This window comes from Mustelus asterias, chromosome 2 (assembly GCF_964213995.1).
Source record: "Mustelus asterias chromosome 2, sMusAst1.hap1.1, whole genome shotgun sequence".
Taxonomy (NCBI): Eukaryota; Metazoa; Chordata; class Chondrichthyes; order Carcharhiniformes; family Triakidae; genus Mustelus; species Mustelus asterias.
The window spans coordinates 9,366,956-9,386,098 of record NC_135802.1 but is presented as its reverse complement, the minus strand read 5'-3'; the positions used below and the strand labels follow the sequence as shown (position 1 = coordinate 9,386,098).

The following is a 19,143-nucleotide window of genomic DNA, read 5'->3' as shown; positions in this document are numbered from 1 at the left end:
ACGGCAACACAACCATTAGCTTCAAGTCATAGAGGTTATAGAGGTTTACAGCATGGATACAGGTCCTTCGGCCCAACTTGTCCATGCCGTCTCACAGAGTTTTAATAAGCTTAGAACATAAGAACATAAGAAATAGGAGCAGGAGTAGGCCATCTAGCCCCTCGAGCCTGCCCCGCCATTCAATAAGATCATGGCTGATCTGAAGTGGATCAGTTCCACTTACCCGCCTGATCCCTATAACCCCTAATTCCCTTACCGATCAGAAATCCATCTATCCGTGATTTAAACATATTCAATGAGGTAGCCTCCACCACTTCAGTGGGCAGAGAATTCCAGAGATTCACCACCCTCTGAGAGAAGAAGTTCCTCCTCAACTCTGTCCTAAACTGACCCCCCTTTGAGGCTGTGCCCTCTAGTTCTAGCTTCCTTTCTAAGTGGAAAGAATCTCTCCACCTCTACCCTATCCAGCCCCTTCATTATCTTATAGGTCTCTATAAGATCCCCACTCAGCCTTCTAAATTCCAACGAGTACAAACCCAATCTGCTCAGTCTCTCCTCATAATCAACACCCCTCATCTCTGGCATCAACCTGGTGAACCTTCTCTGCACTCCCTCCAAGGCCAATATATCCTTCCGCAAATAAGGGGACCAATACTGCATACAGTATTCCAGCTGTGGCCTCACCAATGCCCTGTACAGATGCAACAAGACAGCTCTGCTTTTAGATTCTATCCCCCTTGCGATATAGGCCAACATCCCATTTGCCTTCTTGATCACCTGTTGCACCTGCAAACTGGGTTTTTGCGTCTCATGCACAAGGACCCCCAGGTCCCTTTGCACAGTAGCATGTTGTAATTTTTGTTCCATTTAGATAATAATCCAATTTGCTATTATTTCCTCCAAAGTGGGGGAGGGTGGTGAGTGTACATCTCTCTGATGGAATCATAGAGAATCCCTACAGTGCAGAAGGAGGCCATTTGGCCCATCGAGCCTGCACCCACAACAATCCCACCCAGGCCCCATTCCTGTAACCCCACACATTTACCCTGCTAACCCCCTGACACTAAGGGGCAATTTAGCATGGCCAATCCACCTAACCTGCACATCTTTGGACTGTGGGAGGAAACCGGAGCACCCGGAGGAAACCCATGCAAACACGGGGCGGCACGGTGGCACAGTGGTTAACACTGCTGCCTCACAGCGCCAGGGACCCGGCTTCAATTCCCGGCTTGGGTCACTGTCTGTGCGGAGTCTGCACGTTCTCCCCGTGTCTGTGTGGGTTTCCTCCGGGTGCTCTGGTTTCCTCCCACAGTCCAAAGATGTGCGGGTTGGGTGGATTGGCCACGCTAAATTGCCCCTTAGCATCAGGGGGATTGGCTAAGGTAAATGCATGGGGTTATGGGGATAGGACCTGGGTGGGATTGTGGTCGGTGCAGACTCGATGGACTGAATGGCCTCCTTCTGCACTGTAGGGATTCTATGATTCTATGAATGTGCAGACTCCACACAGACAGTGACCCGAGCTGGGAATCGAACCCGGGTCCCTGGCGCTGTGAGGCAGCAGCGCTAACCACTGTGCCAGCGTCTCTCACTCTCTCTTTTGGGTAGCACCGAGATTGGTCCCACCTTCCACCAAAGCCCCTCCTCCTCCGCAACCCGTTCGACTCAGTGAGACTCACAGTTACTGAGTTGAATGCTCCCCATCGATTGAAGCATGTCTTCCTTGATGACAGAGTCCATTGGCACCCTGAAGGGCTTCTTTGCTTCCTCCCCGTTCATCTTGTCCTGTAACAGAGTGAAGCAAACCCTTTGTTTGAGCATCCACGCCTCAAGGAGAATTTTGCTGCTGAAAGCACTGCTTCCGGAAGCCGAGTGAGTTCAGGGGAAGAGCGGGGAGGAGAATCGGGGAAAGGGAGGGGAAATCTACTGTCGATAATCGACTTGCAAAGCCTCCAGGACAGGCACGAGAAAAATCAGCCCCAAGCTCCAGCTCCTCGTTTGATTGCTAGATTGCACAGCAAGCTCCCACAAACAGCATCTCATAGAATCCCTACAGTGCAGAAGGAGGCCGCTCGGCCCATCGAGTCTGCACCGACCACAATCCCGCCAGGCTCTATCCCCATAACCCCATGCATTTACCCTGCTAATCCCCCTGATATCTACCTAACCTGCATATCTTTGGACTGTGGGAGGAAACCGGAGCACCCGGAGGAAACCCACACAGACACGGGGAGAATGTACAAACTCCACACAGACAGTAACCCAAGCCGGGAATCGAACCTGGGTCCCTGGCGCTGTGAGGCAGCAGTGCTAACCACTGTGCTACCCGTGCCGCATTCATCTTGAATAACTGTGGGAAAACTACTGGCCAAGGCACCCCCGGAGAAATCCAGGGGTCCTTTATGAGAGGGCAAACAGGGTTCACAAGACGGCACCTCCGGCAGTGCAGCACTTCCTCAGTACCGCACTGTGGGAGTTTCGGCTTCAATTCTGTGCTCAGGTCTCTGGAGTGGGACCTGGAATAACAACGTGCTGACTCAGGGTGAGAGTGCTACCCTCTGCTGAATGGACAGACACAGGGGCAGCCACACCTCCAATGGAGTCCCACCTGAGTGAGTATTGACATCGATGGGTGAGTACACGAAGGGTGGGATTTACAGGACTCAGAATCTAATTTACCTCAGAGTCAATTTCATCAGAGCCCCCCAGGAGCAAACTCAAAACTGAAACTGCAGCAAAGTCTGCTGACGATAGCAGGATCTGAATTATCCAGCAAATTACAGTGAGTGGAGGATAGGTTCATATGTTCATAAGATCATTCCAGTAAAAGGTCGTGAATGTAGCCCAGTCCATCACGCAAACCAGCCTCCCATCCATTGACTCTGTCTACACTTCCAGCTGCCTCGGCAAAGCAGCCAGCATAATTAAGGACCCCACGCACCCCGGACATTCTCTCTTCCACCTTTTTCCTTCGGGAAAAAGATACAAAAGTCTGAGGTCACGTACCAATCGACTCAAGAACAGCTTCTTCCCTGCTGCTGTCAGACTTTTGAATGGAGCTACCTCGCATTAGGTTGATCTTTCTCTACACCCTAGCTATGACTGTAACACTACATTCTGCACCCTCTCCTTTCCTTCTCTATGAACAGTATGCTTTGTCTGTATAGCGCACAAGAAAAAATACTTTTCACTGTATACTATTACATGTGACAATAGTAAATCAAATCAAATTAAATGTGGTCTTAGAATCATAAAATCCCTACAGTGCAGGAGGCCATTCGGCCCATCGAGTCTGCACCGACCACAATCCCACCCAGGCCCTGTTCCCATAAGCCCACATATTTACCCTGCTAATCCCCTTGACACTAAGGGGTAATTTAGCACGACCAATCAACCTAACCCGCACATCTTTGGAATGTGGGAGGAAACCGGAGCACCCGGAGGAAACTCACGCAGACACGGGGAGAATGTGCAGCCTCCACACAGGCAGTGACCCGAGGCTGGGATCGAACCCGGGTCCCCGGCGCTGCGAGGCAGCAGTGCTAACCACTATGCCACCGATGGAGTCTCTAGGCATGATTGACAGGGAAGGGAGACTACAATCATCTCCATTCTGGCTGCTACTCGTGATATCCCTCCCACACCTTGGTCAAAGACCATTCGCCGAAGCCACAGTCTCACTCACCGATTCGAAGTTGACCAGCACAGTCGAGCCTCCATCCATCACCCCCATCACTGTCCCCCCTTTCATCTCCTCTTCCATGTAGACAGCCACGCGGTCCCCAGGGTTCACAGGGTGGTCGCCCCCTGTGGTGTTGGTCTTCACTCCTCCCGCACTCGCGCACTGCTCCCCCTCCCCGAAGCTCCATCGCCGTTTCACCTTGGTAAACGGCACAAAGACGCCACAGCCTTTCTTGCAGATGAAGTACTGGTGCCCAGCAAACGTTCCATCACATAGATCATCAACTGCACCCTCCACCTGCAGAGGCAGCAGAGTTAAAACAGAGGAGGAGAGGGGGTAGGAGCGTCCAGGAGGAAGGCGGGGAGGGGGAGGCTCTGAGGGGAGGGGCTGGGGCTGAGGGGAGGCTCTGAGGGGAAGGGGCGGGTCTGAGGGGAAGGGGTGGGTCTGAGGGGAGAGGGCGGGTCTGAGGGGAAGGGAAAGGTCTGAGGGGAAGGGGAGGATCTGAGGGGAAGGGGAGGATCTGAGGGGAAGGGGGAGGATCTGAGGGGAGGGGGCGGGTCTGAGGGGAAGGGGAGGATCTGAGGGGAAGGGGAGGATCTGAGAGGAAGGGGAGGATCTGAGGGGAAGGGGGAGAATCTCAGGGGAGGGGGATAGGTTGAGGGGAGGGGCTGAGGGGAAGGGGAGGGGCTTAAATTTGTTTACAAAATGACTGAGGATGCTGGGTAATATTGGTGAAATGAACATGGAGGGAGCGCTGTTCAAACAACATCGCAAATTCACAAACAGCACAAAGACAACCTCATATCATTAGAACATTCCTTATACATGGAATACCAGTCATGAAAACCAGACTGAGTAACAGACTGGAATCTAACCAAGGGATTCGGGTGGTTTATATATAGAATAACAGATACCAAGGAGTGAGTTACAGACTGGAATCTAATCGAGGGGTTCGGGTGGTTTATATGTAGAATAATGGATACCCGGGAGTGAGTTATAGACTGGAATCTAATCGAGGGGTTCGGGGTGTTTTATATATAGAATAATGGATACCCGGGAGTGAGTTACAGACTGGAATCTAATCGAGGGTTTCGGGTGGTTTATATATAGAACAATTGATACCCAGGAGTGAGTTACAGACTGGGATCTAATCGAGGGGTTCGGGGTGTTTTATATATAGAATAATGGATACCCGGGAGTGAGTTACAGACTGGAATCTAATCGAGGGTTTCGGGTGGTTTATATATAGAACAATTGATACCCAGGAGTGAGTTACAGACTGGAATCTAATCGAGGGGTTCGGGGTGTTTTATATATAGAATAACAGATACCCGGGAGTGAGTTACAGACTGGAATCTAATAGAGGGGTTCGGGGTGGTTTATATATAGAATAATGGATACCCGGGAGTGAGTTACAGACTGGAATCTAATCGAGGGGTTCGGGTGGTTTATATATAGAATAATGGATACCCGGGAGAGAGTTACAGACTGGAATCTAATCGAGGGGTTTGGGTGGTTTATATGTAGAATAATGGATACCCAGGAGTGAGTTACAGACTGGAATCTAATCGAGGGGTTCGGGATGGTTTATATATAGAATAATGGATACCCGGGAGTGCGTTACAGACTGGAATCTAATCGAGGGATTTGGGTGGTTTATATATAGAATAATGGATACCCGGGATTGAGTTACAGACTGGAATCTAATCGAGGGATTTGGGTGGTTTATATATAGAATAATGGATACCCGGGAGTGAGTTACAGACTGGAATCTAATCGAGGGGTTTGGGTGATTTAGATATAGAATAATGGATACCCGGGAGTGAGTTACAGACTGGAATCTAATCGAGGGATTCGGTGTGGTTTATATGTAGAATAATTGATACCCAGGAGTGAGTTACAGTCTGGAATCTAATCGAGGGGTTCGGGTGGTTTCTATATAGAATAATGGATACCCGGGAGTGAGTTACAAACAAAGAACAAAGACCAAAGAACATTACAGCACAAGAAACAGGCCCTTCGGCCCTCCAAGCCTGTGCCGCTCCTTGGTCCAGCGAGACCATTCGTTTGTATCCCTCCATTCCTAGACTGCTCATGTGACTATCCAGGTAAGTCTTAAACAATGTCAGCGTGTCTGCCTCCACCACCCTACTTGGCAGTGCATTCCAGGCCCCCACCACCCTCTGTGTTAAAAACATCCCTCTAATATCTGAGTTATACTTCGCCCCTCTCACCTTGAGCCCGTGACCCCTCGTGATCGTCAATTCTGATCTGGGAAAAAGCTTCCCACCGTTCACCCTATCTATCCCTTCATAATCTTGTACACCTCTGTTAGATCTCCCCTCATTCTCCGTCTTTCCAGGGAGAACAACCCCAGTTTACCCAATCTCTCCTCATAGCTAAGACCCTCCATACCAGGCAACATCCTGGTAAACCTTCTCTGCACTCTCTCTAACGCCTCCACGTCCTTCTGGTAGTGCGGCGACCAGAACTGGACGCAGTACTCCAAATGTGGCCTAACCAGCGTTCTATACAGCTGCAACATCAGACTCCAGCTTTTATACTCTATACCCCGTCCTATAAAGGCAAGCATACCATATGCCCTCTTCACCACCTTCTCCACCTGTGCTGCCACCTTCAAGGATTTGTGGACTTGCACACCTAGGTCCCTCTGTGTTTCTATACTCCTGATGACTCTGCCATTTATTGTATAACTCCCCCTTACATTAGTTCTTCCAAAATGCATCACTTTGCATTTGTCTGGATTAAATTCCATCTGCCACCTCTCCGCCCAATTTTCCAGCCTATCTATATCCTGCTGTATTGCCCGACAATGCTCATCGCTATCCGCAAGTCCAGCCATCTTTGTGTCATCCGCAAACTTGCTGATAACACCAGTTACACCTTCTTCCAAATCATTTATATATATCACAAATAGCAGAAATCCCAGGTTAGCGAATGTTGTCCCATTGTTTAAGAAGGGGAACAGAGACTTCCCCGGGAATTATAGACCGGTGAGTCTCACTTCTGTTGTCGGCAAGATGTTGGAAAAAATTATAAGGGATAGGATTTATAGTTATTTGGAGAGTAATGAATTGATAGGTGATAGTCAGCATGGTTTTGTGGCAGGTAGGTCGTGCCTTACTAACCTTATTGAGTTTTTTGAGAAAGTGACCAAGGAGGTGGATGGGGGCAAGGCAGTGGACGTGGTATATATGGATTTTAGTAAGGCGTTTGATAAGGTTCACCATGGTAGGCTTCTGCAGAAAATGCAGATGTATGGGATTGGGGGTGATCTAGGAAATTGGATCAGGAATTGGCTAGCGGATAGGAAACAGAGGGTGGTGGTTGATAGTAAATATTCATCATGGAGTGCGGTTACAAGTGGTGTACCTCAGGGATCTGTTTTGGGGCCACTGCTGTTTGTAATATTTATTAATGATCTGGATGAGGGTATAGTTGGGTGGATTAGCAAATTTGCTGATGACACCAAAGTCGGTGGTGTGGTAGACAGTGAGGAAGGGTGTCGTAGTTTGCAGGAAGACTTAGACAGGTTGCAAAGTTGGGCCGAGAGGTGGCGGATGGAGTTTAATGCGGAGAAGTGTGAGGTAATTCACTTTGGTAGGAATAACAGATGTGTTGAGTATAGGGCTAACGGGAGGACTTTGAATAGTGTGGAGGAGCAGAGGGATCTAGGTGTATGTGTGCATAGATCCCTGAAAGTTGGGAATCAAGTAGATAAGGTTGTTAAGAAGGCATATGGTGTCTTGGCGTTTATTGGTAGGGGGATTGAATTTAGGAGTCGTAGCGTTATGTTGCAACTGTACACAACTCTGGTGCGGCCGCACTTGGAGTACTGTGTGCAGTTCTGGTCCCCACATTACAGGAAGGATGTGGAGGCTTTGGAGAGGGTGCAGAGGAGGTTTACCAGGATGTTGCCTGGTATGGAGGGGAGATCCTATGAGGAGAGGCTGAGGGATTTGGGATTGTTTTCGCTGGAAAGGCGGCGGCTAAGAGGGGATCTTATTGAAACATATAAGATGATTAGAGGTTTAGATAGGGTGGATAGTGATAGCCTTTTTCCTCTGATGGAGAAATCCAGCACGAGGGGGCATGGCTTTAAATTGAGGGGGGGTAGTTATAGAACCGATGTCAGGGGTAGGTTCTTTACCCAGAGGGTGGTGAGGGATTGGAATGCCCTGCCAGCATCAGTAGTAAATGCGCCTAGTTTGGGGGCGTTTAAGAGATCCGTAGATAGGTTCATGGACGAAAAGAAATTGGTTTAGGTTGGAGGGTCACAGTTTTTTTTTTTAACTGGTCGGTGCAACATCGTGGGCCGAAGGGCCTGTTCTGCGCTGTAATGTTCTATGTTCTATGTTCTAGAGCCCTGCGGAACACCACTGGTCACAGACCTCCAGCCGGAAAAAGACCCTTCGATTGTTACCCTCTGTCTCCTATGGCCAAGCCAGTTCTCCACCCATCGAGCCACTTCTCCTTGTATCCCATGAGCCTTAACCTTCTTAACCAACCTGCCATGTGGGACTTTGTCAAATGCCTTACTGAAATCCATATAGACGACATCCACGGCCCTTCCTTCGTCAACCCTTTTTGTCACTTCCCCAAAAAACTCCACCAAATTTGTAAGGCACGACCTCCCTCTTACAAAACCATGCTGTCTGTCACTAATGAGATTGTTCCGTTCTAACTGCACATACATCCTGTCTCGAAGAATCCTCTCCAACAATTTCCCTACCACAGACGTCAAGCTCACGGCTCTATAATTTCCCGGGTTATCCCTGCTACCCTTCTTAAACAACGGGACCACATTCACTATCCTCCAATCCTCAGGGACTTCACCTGTGTCCAAAGAAGCGACAAAGATTTCCGTCAGAGAAATCTTTACAGACTGGAATCTAATCGAGGGGTTCGGGTGGTTTATATTAAAGAATAATTATATAACATAAAAATATATATAATATATTGTAATATATTATAATAATATATGTAATTATATAATATAATAATATATCATAATTATATTCTAGAATAATGGATACCCGGGGGTGAGTTACAGTCTGGAATCTAATCAAGGGGTTCGGGTGGTTTATATTATAGAATAACAGATACCCGGGAGTGAGTTACAGTCTGCAATCTAATCGAGGGGTTCGGGTGGTATATATATAGAATAATGGATACTGGGAGTGAGTTACAGACTGTAACCTAATTGAGGGGTTCGGGTGGTTTATATATAGAATAACAGATACCCGGGAGTGAGTTACAGACTGGAATCTAATCGAGGGGTTCGGGTGGTTTATATATAGAATAATGGATACCCGGGAGTGAGTTACAGACTGGAATCTAATCGAGGGGTTTGGGTGGTTTACACATAGAATAACAGATACCTGGGAGTGAGTTACAGACTGGAATCTCATCGAGGGGTTTGGGTGGTTTGTATATGGAATAATTGATACCCGGGAGTGCGTTACAGACTGGAATCTAATCGAGGGATTTGGGTGGTTTATATATAGAATAATGGATACCCGGGAGTGAGTTACAGACTGGAATCTAATCGAGGGATTCGGTGTGGTTTATATATAGAATAATTGATACCCAGGAGTGAGTTACAGTCTGGAATCTAATCGAGGGGTTCGGGTGGTTTCTATATAGAATAATGGATACCCGGGAGTGAGTTACAGACTGGAATCTAATCGAGGGGTTTGGGTGGTTTGTATATAGAATAATGGATACCCGGGAGTGCGTTACAGACTGGAATCTAATCGAGGGGTTCAGGTGGTTTATAGATAGAATAATGGATACCCGGGAGTGAGTTACAGACTGGAATCTAATCGAGGGGTTCGGGTGGTTTCTATATAGAATAATGGATACCCGGGAGTGAGTTACAGACTGGAATCTAATCGAGGGGTTTGGGTGGTTTATATATAGAATAATGGATACCTGGGAGTGAGTTACAGACTGGAATCTCATCGAGGGGTTTGCGTGGTTTATATACAGAATAATGGATACCTGGGAGTGAGTTACAGACTGGAATCTCATCGAGGGGTTTGGGTGGTTTATATATAGAATAATGGATACCTGGGAGTGAGTTACAGACTGGAATCTCATCGAGGGGTTTGCGTGGTTTATATACAGAATAATGGATACCTGGGAGTGAGTTACAGACTGGAATCTCATCGAGGGGTTTGGGTGGTTTATATATAGAATAATGGATACCTGGGAGTGAGTTACAGACTGGAATCTAATCGAGGGGTTCGGGGTGGTTTATAGATAGAATAATTGATACCCGGGAGTGAGTTGCAGACTGGAATCTAATTGAGGGGTTTGGGTGGTTTATATATAGAATAATGGATACCCGGGAGTGAGTTACAGACTGGAATCTAATCGAGGTGTTTGGGTGGTTTATATACAGAATAATGGATACCCGGGAGTGAGTTGCAGACTGGAATCTAATCGAGGGGTTCGGGGTGGTTTATATATAGAATAATGGATACCCGGGAGTGAGTTACAGACTGGAATCTAATTGAAGGATTATATAGATTAATGGAAACCTGGGAGACACACTTTGTTACAGCTTTCACAATGCCTACCTGCAACTCTATTCCAAAGAAGGTTCCAGAAAGCTTTGGGTTGTCACATATGCTTCCAATGTACCTGACGACGCCAGGCAGTTGCTTGGATTTGTAGTCGACGGTCACTTTGTTCCCGTACTGAATCTGCAGTGCATTTTCTAACGCCTCCTTCTCCAGGTAGAGGCTGAAGCGCTGGCTGGAGGGGCTAACGGCCAGGAGTAGGCCCGCATCCTGCTCGTTCAGCTGCCGCAGGCTGTCCACCTCCAGCTGAAGGTGCACATCTGCCTCCAGCAGGTGGAACTTGAGCTTGCGGCCTGGTGCCTGAGGCTCATTCTGCATCTCCTTCAGGTAATCAGTCTCGGCAATAACCGCAATGTGCCCCGCAGGAAAAACACGGTCACTAATGGGCAAGTCCTCCATTAAAATGAAGAAGAGATATTTTATCTCTTTCTTACTGGAGAAGAACATTGTGGCCTTTGAAAAATCGGTTGCAAACATCCTGACGGATAGAAAAGAGGTGGAATGACAGGGAATTAATAAATATCTTCTCTCAGATCTGCTGTTCCCACTGCAGGAATTTCACTTTGACTCTGGACAACAAGTGAATCCAACTGCATCCTTTAACCACAAGGGAACAACCTTCAACCCAGCCTCGACTACAGGCATTGAGAATCTACGCCTGTCTGTCACTCTGTGTTGACATCTCTATTTGCCTGCTGTCTCTCTATCTGTTTCTGTGTCCGTTGTCTGTCTGTCTCCCTGTTGCCTGAGACTCGCACTCTGGCTGTCTTCTCTCTCTACTCCCCATCTCTGTATGTCTGTCCCTCTCTCTGCCTGTCTCCGCAAGCCTGTCCCTCTCAATGCTTGTCCCTCTCTCTGCCCATCTCCGTGTCTGTCCCTCTCTCTGCCCATCTCCGTGTCTGTCCCTCTCTCTGCCTGTCTCCACGTCTGTCCCTCTCTCTGCCTGTCTCTGCATGTCTGTCCCTCTCTTTGCCCGTCTCCACACGTCTGTCCCTCTCTCTCTGCCTGTCTCTGTGCCTCTGTCCCTCTCTGCCTGTCTCTGCATGTCTGTCCCTCTCTTTGCCCGTCTCCACACGTCTGTCCCTCTCTCTCTGCCTGTCTCCGTGCCTCTGTCCCTCTCTGCCTGTCTCTGCACATGCTGCACTGTCAGAGGTTCTGTCTTTCAGTCACTGAACTGAGCCTTTCAAGTGGACATGGGAAGATCCCAGGCTGCTGTCTTGAAGAGGTGCAGGCATGCTCTCCCCAGCATCCGCTGGCCTACATACAACACAGAAACAGATCATATCGGCATGGCAACACTGCTGTGAGATCTTGCTATGCACAAATTGACCACCACACTATGTCAGTAACTACACTTTTGATGGTTTTGAATCACCTTAAGACACCCCGAGGTTGTGAAAGGAGTTTGTCACAATTTGTGCACAGCAAGATTCCACAGTAATCTTATTAGGACTAGATAACCTGCTCCAATGGTAAATTCCCTTAATAGCCACCCCTCCTTTAAGATTCCTTGCCTTTTGGTCTGGCTGGATTCGGGTAAGGATTAGGGATTTCTATATAAAAGCAAATTACTGCGGATGCTGGAATGTGAATCCAAAAGAGAAAATGCTGGAAAATCTCAGCGGGTCTGGCAGCATCTGTAAGGAGAGAAAAGAGCTGACGTTTCGAGTCCAGATGACCCTTTGTCAAAGCCTCGGTTAGGGATTTCTATCACTGATGACTGCTCCCAATGTTTTCCTACATTAAAGGAGGCTATATAAATGCAAGTTGTTGTTGTACTGCACCACCTATCAGAATTGAAGGGTGTAAAATTCTGCGACTTCTCAGTTGGAACTGTTTCCAGCTACAAAAATAGAAAGTGCTGTGATTGTAAACGAGGCCAATCCACAGCTGAGAGAGGTTGTAACGGTTCAGGGTGGGAGCCTCTCTAATGGACGCTTCCCTGTCTGTCTGATTACAACGTGGTAACATTGGAGCTAAATCCTCACTGTGGCTGCACCTCATGGGCTGCCAAGCACTTTGCAATGACCAGAGGCCAGAGAAGGTTCTGTACGATTGAAAATCCCCTTCTCCAACATGTCAAAGTAACATCCGGAGAAGTTGCAAGGACGTTAACTCTGCTTCTCTCTCCACAGATGCTGCCAGGCTTGCCGAGGCTTCCTGGCTTTCTTTTTTGAGATTTCCAGCATCTGCAGTATTTTGGTTTTCATGGAATCATAGAATCCCCACAGTGCAGAAGGAGGCCACTCGGCCCATCGGGACTGCACTGACCACAATCCCACCCAGGCCCTATCCCCATAACCCCATGTATTTACCCTAGCTAGTCCCCCTGACACTAAGGGGGCAAGTTAGCATGGCCAATCCACCTAACCTGCATATCTTTGGACTGTGGGAGGAAACTGGAGCACCCGGAGGAAACCCACGCAGACACGGGGAGAATGTGCAAACTCCACACAGACAGTGACCCAAGGCCGGAATCGAACCTGGGTCCCTGGCGCTGTGAAATTGCAGTGTTAACCACTCTGCCACCCCCCAAGTAGAGATTGGATAAACACTCAAAGGGCAATAACTTTATAGGACTACAGAGAAACAGACAGAGAGTGGGATTAGCTGGAAAGCCCTGCCCAGGAGCTAGCATGAGTATGATGGGCTGATTGGTCTCTTTCTCCTATCAGAGATTCAAAGTGCACGACACATCAGTGGGCAGCCCACTTGCTTCAGGGTCGCAAGGTTGCAGGTTCAGGTCCCGCTGCAGGCATTGCACGCTAAACCTGGCTCTGACTCTCCCAGTGCAGTACTGGAAGGGTGCCACACTGTCACAGGTGCCATCTTTTAAACCGAGGCCCCTCTCAGGTGGAGGTGCAAGATCCCATGGCACTATTCGAAGATAGGAGGGCAGTTCGCTCCTATGTTCCCGGCCAATATTTACCCCTCAGCCAACATCACTGGAATAAAAGCTGGACGTTATATCACAATGCTGTTTGTGGGATCTTGCTGTGCACCAAATGGTGGCAAATTTCCTGCATTATAACAATGCCCGCACGTCAACATTTGGGGCTGTGGGATCTTGCTGTGCACAAATGGTGGCAAATTTCCTGCATCATAACAATGCCTGCGCGTCAACATTCGGTTGTGGGATCCTTCCGTGCACAAAGGGTGCCAAATTTCCTGCATTGCAACCATGACCACACATCAAAAATTTGGTGCGATGTCCTTTGGGGCTTCTGGGGGCGAAAGGTGCTACATAAATGAATGAAACTATCTAAACCATCTCAAACCCACCCTCAAACTATTTAAACCCTTTAATGTATGAAGGCTAAATACAAGTAGATAGAATCACACAACACAGGCCATTCAGCCCATCGTGGCTCTGCCAGGCTCTGTGAAGCACTGATTCATTCACTCTCTGGGCTGCTCCCTCCCCCTCTCTGACTTGCTGGACTTTCTAAGATGAACTTAACCTTAGTGCTGACTCTGCTCCCCTTTCAGCTGGAAGGTATTGCATTACAGATCAAAACAACACCGAGAAAAATCTCTCTCTGTGTCTCACGCACACACAGCTGATAGAAGCAGAAGCGAAAGTAAAATGCAATTAGTGCCACACACTGACCTGTGCCCAGTCTCCCTCTCCCTCTCCACAAATGCTACCAGACCCTGTGCAACATTTCCTGCTTCTATTTCTGAAAGATTAACCCCTGCTGGGTGATTTATTTTGTTCTGGTTGATCTGCAGTGTTTACCTGGGCCAGCAGCGTTGACTTGAAGCTTTGGGGATGATGTTCAGTGTTGCAGTTTGTCTCCTGTGTTACTCTGTATCCCTCTCCGGGACACAGCCTGTCAGCAGGGAGCGAGCTGGGGGCTGCTGCTACCTCGCAGCCGCTCCAACCCCGACAGAATTATTTCAATGTCTCTCCTCCTGCGATTCACTCGCTGCTTCCGCCTTTGGACGGGTTTAAACCACTGACAGCTCCTTGGGCACACACAGATCATCTCCTGCAGATCATCACCCTCTGTAGGCCGGAGGTTCCAACTCCTGCTGGCAGCACAGCCACCGAACCAGGATAAACCAGACCAAATCCAGCCCCAAACCAGGTCAAACCTCATCCTCTAACTACCCAAACCAACTCAAATCCCCCTCAAACTACCTAAACCAGCTCAAATCCCCCTCAAACTACCCAAACCAGCTCAAATCCTCCTCAAACTACCCAAACCAGCTCAAATCCCCCTCAAACTACCCAAACCAGCTCAAATCCCCCTCAAACTACCTAAACCAGCTCAAATCCCCCTCAAACTACCCAAACCAACTCAAATCCCCCTCAAACTACCTAAACCAGCTCAAATCCCCCTCAAACTACCCAAACCAGCTCAAATCCCCCTCAAACTACCTAAACCAGCTCAAATCCCCCTCAAACTACCCAAACCAACTCAAATCCCCCTCAAACTACCTAAACCAGCTCAAATCCCCCTCAAACTACCCAAACCAACTCAAATCCCCCTCAAACTACCCAAACCAGCTCAAATCCCCCTCAAACTACCTAAACCAGCTCAAACCCACCCTCAAACTATTTAAACCAGCTCAAACTAACAAAACCAGCTCAAAGTCACCGTCAAACCAGCTCAAATCCCCCTCAAACTACCTAAACCAGCTCAAATCCCCCTCAAACTACCCAAACCAGCTCAAATCCCCCTCAAACTACCCAAACCAACTCAAATCCCCCTCAAACTACCCAAACCAGCTCAAATCCCCCTCAAACTACCCAAACCAACTCAAATCCCCCTCAAACTACCCAAACCAGCTCAAATCCCCCTCAAACTACCCAAACCAACTCAAATCCCCCTCAAACTACCCAAACCAGCTCAAATCCCCCTGAAACTACCCAAACCAGCTCAAACCCACCCTTAAACTACCCAAACCAACTGGAGCAAGCTGAGAGGGAGTGATTGGAGGCAGCAGTGCTGGTGAGAGATTAATTGAATTGTTTATTTATTTAATTAGTCAGCTAGTGTGTGGGTTTTTTTGGCCTTTACATTTGCAGTAGTATTTTAAGTTTAAAGTGAAAACTGGAAGTGGGCTGCTAAGGAGTCTGGGAAGGGTTTTTTAAGCGCGCGAAGTATAAAAGGTAGGCTGCAGTATACAGCGGGCAGCGTCGGGAGCGGGCAGTGTAGTGAGTGGGAAGCAGAGTGTGAGCTATAAGGCTTTGGCTCACAGGGCTTAGGCAGAAAGGGCGAGCAGGGGTGAGTTTAATTCATTTTTGCTGTTTCTACCTGGTACTGGCAAGGTATCTAGAGGGGATGGGTGTGCAGGCAGTGCTATGTTCCTCTTGCACTATGTTTGAGGTGAGGGACGACGACAGTGTCCCTGCTGATTACACCTGTGGGAAGTGCACCCATCTGCAGCTCCTCCAAAACCGTGTTAGGGAACTGGAGCTGGAGTTGGATGAACTTAGGATCATTAGGGACGCAGAGGTGGCCATAGACAGAAGCTTTAGGAATATGGTTACTCCGAGGAATGAAAACAGATGGGTGACGGTGAGAGGGGCTGGGAGGAAGCAGTCCGTGCAGGGATCCCCGGTGGTCGTTCCCCTTAGCAACAAGTATTCCGCTTTGGATACGGTTGAGGGGGATGACATACCAGTGGTGAGCCGCAGTGGGAGGATCTCCAGCACTGTGCCCGTCTCTGTGGCTCGGGAGGGTAAGGGGCAGAGCGGGAGGGCAATAGTTACTGGGGACTCGTTAGTTAGAGGGATAGATAGGAGGTTCTGTGGCAGCAAAAGAGACTCACGGATGGTATGTTGCCTACCGGATGCCAAGGTCCATGACGTCTCAGACCGTGTTTTCCGGATTCTGAAGGGGGAGGGGAAACAGTCACAAGTCGTGGTACACATTGGTACCAATGACATAGGTAAGAGAAGGGACGGGGATTTAAAGCAGGAATTTCTGGAGCTGGGCTGGAAGCTGAGAGCCAAGACAAAACATGTGGTCATCTCTGGTACGTTGCCGGTGCCACGTGATAGCGAGTTGAGGAACAGGGAGAGAGTGCAGTTAAACATGTGGTTCCATGGATGGTGTAGGAGGGAGGGTTTCAGATACGTGGAGAATTGGAACACATTCTGGGGAAGGTGGGACCTGTACAAACAGGACGGGGTGCACCTGAACCAGAGGGGCACCAATATCCTAGGAGGGAAATTTGTTACGGCTCTTCAGGGGGGTTTAAACTAATTTGTCAGGGGAGTGGGAAAAGGAGTTGTAGTCCAGAAGTCAGTGAGGGTGGTGAGGTATTGAGGAAGGTATCAGGGTCAAGGGTGGGTACCGGGAGACAGGAAGGTGGGTTGAAGTGTGTCTACTTCAATGCAAGGAGCATCCAGAACAAGGTAGATGAACTTGGGGCGTGGATTGGTACTTGGGACTACGATGTTGTGGCCATTACGGAGACGTGGGTAGAACAAGGACAGGAATGGTTGTTGGACGTTCCGGGATATAGATGTTTCACTAAGTGTAGGGAAGCTGGTAAAAGAGGTGGAGGAGTGGCATTGTTAATCAAGGATAGTTTAACGGCTGCGGAAAGGCACTTCGTGGGGGATCTGCACACTGAGGTAATATGGGCTGAGGTTAGAAATAGGAAAGGAGCGGTCACGTTGTTAGGAGTTTACTATAGGCCCCCAAATAGTAATAGAGATGTGGAGGAAGAAATTGCTAAGCAGATTATGGATATGTGTGGGGGTCACAGGGTAGTTGTCATGGGGGACTTTAACTTTCCAAATATTGATTGGAACCTTTGTAGGTCAAATAGTTCGGATGGGGCAGTTTTTGTGCAGTGTGTGCAGGAGGGTTTCCTGACACAATATGTGGATAGGCCGACAAGAGGTGAGGCCACATTGGATTTGGTACTGGGAAATGAACCGGGCCAGGTGTTAGATTTTGTTGTGGGAGAGCACTTTGGAGATAGTGACCACAATTCTGTGTCTTTTGTTATTGCAATGGAGAGGGATAGGGCCGTACGGCAGGGCAAGGTTTACAATTGGGGGAGAGATAATTATGATGCGATTAGGCAAGAATTAGGGGGCATACGTTGGGAACAGAAACTGTCAGAGAAAGGAACTAATGAAAAGTGGAACTTTTTCAAGGAACAAATACTGGATGTCCTTGATAGGTATGTCCCTGTCAGGCAGGGAGGAAATGGCCGAGTGAGGGAACCATGGTTCACGAAAGAGGTGGAATGTCTTGTGAAAAGGAAGAGGGAAGCTTATGTAGGGATGAGGAAACAAGGTTCAGATGGCTCGATTGAGGGTTACAAGTTAGCAAGGAATGAGCTGAAAAAGGGGCTTAGGAGAGCTAGGAGGGGACACGAGAAGTCCTTGGCGGGTCGGATCAAGGAAAACCCCAAGGCTTTTTACTCTTATGTGAGGAATAAAAGAATGACCAGGGTGAGGTTAGGGCCGGTCAAGGACAGCAGTGGGAACTTGTGTATGGAGTCAATAGAGATAGGCGAGGTGATGAATGAATACTTTTCTTCAGTGTTCACCAAGGAGAGGGGCCATGTTTTTGAGGAAGAGAAGGTGTTACAGGCTAATAGGCTGGAGGAAATAGATGTTCGGAGGGAGGATGTCCTGGCAGTTTTGAATAAATTGAAGGTCGATAAGTCCCCTGGGCCTGATGAAATGTATCCTAGGATTCTTTGGGAGGCAAGGGATGAGATTGCAGAGCCTTTGGCTTTGATCTTTAGGACCTCGCTGTCCACAGGGATGGTGCCAGAGGACTGGAGAATGGCGAATGTTGTTCCTCTGTTTAAGAAAGGGAATAGAAATGACTCTGGTAATTATAGACCGGTTAGTCTTACTTCGGTGGTTGGTAAATTGATGGAAAAGGTCCTTAGGCATGGGATTTACAACCATTTAGAAAGATGCGGATTAATCCGGGATAGTCAGCACGGATTCGTGAAGGGCAAGTCGTGCCTCACAAATTTGATTGAATTTTTTGAGGAGGTAACTAAGTGTGTTGATGAAGGTAGGGCAGTTGATGTCATATACGTGGATTTTAGTAAGGCGTTTGATAAGGTCCCCCATGGTCGGCTTATGATGAAAGTGAGGAGGTGTGGGATAGAGGGAAAGTTGGCCGATTGGATAGGTAACTGGCTGTCTGATCGAAGACAGAGGGTGGTGGTCGATGGAAGATTTTCGGATTGGAGGCAGGTTGCTAGCGGAGTGCCACAGGGATCAGTGCTTGGTCCTCTGCTCTTTGTGATTTTTATTAATGACTTAGAGGAGGGGGCTGAAGGGTGGATCAGTAAATTTGCTGATGACACCAAGATTGGTGGAGTAGTGGATGAGGTGGAGGGCTGTTGCAGGCTGCAAAGAGACATAGATAGGATGCAAAGCTGGGCTGAAAAATGGCAAATGGAGTTTAACCCTGATAAATGTGAGGTGATTCATTTTGGTAGGACTAATTTAAATGTGGATTACAGGGTCAAAGGTAGGGTTCTAAAGACTGTGGAGGAACAGAGAGATCTTGGGGTTCATATCCACAGATCTCTAAAGGTTGCCACTCAAGTGGATAGAGCTGTGAAGAAGGCCTATAGTGTGTTAGCTTTTATTAACAGGGGGTTGGAGTTTAAGAGCCGTGGGGTTATGCTGTAACTGTACAGGACCTTGGTGAGACCACATTTGGAATATTGTGTGCAGTTCTGGTCACCTCACTATAAGAAGGATGTGGAAGCGCTGGAAAGAGTGCAGAGGAGATTTACCAGGATGCTGCCTGGTTTGGCGGGTAGGTCTTATGAGGAAAGGTTGAGGGAGCTAGGGCTGTTCTCTCTGGAGCGGAGAAGGCTGAGGGGAGACTTAATAGAGGTTTATAAAAT

General features: G+C 48.3%; 1 protein-coding gene across 2 annotated transcripts in view; it reads right to left on the bottom strand.

Moving 5' to 3' along the window:
• The window catches only part of cyldl (cylindromatosis (turban tumor syndrome), like), a 48,111-nt gene extending 33,884 nt beyond the window's left edge, over positions 1-14,227 (bottom strand). For both annotated transcript variants that reach the window (XM_078231012.1, XM_078231017.1), the window contains exons 1-4: positions 14,030-14,227; positions 10,288-10,768; positions 3,686-3,979; positions 1,680-1,785 (exon numbers count right to left, since the gene is read on the bottom strand). In XM_078231012.1, coding sequence (XP_078087138.1) covers positions 1,680-1,785; positions 3,686-3,979; positions 10,288-10,767 — 880 coding nt within the window. In that variant the 5' untranslated portion in view covers position 10,768; positions 14,030-14,227. The remainder of the gene's footprint in view (positions 1-1,679; positions 1,786-3,685; positions 3,980-10,287; positions 10,769-14,029) is intronic.
• Positions 14,228-19,143: the final 4,916 nt, after the last annotated feature.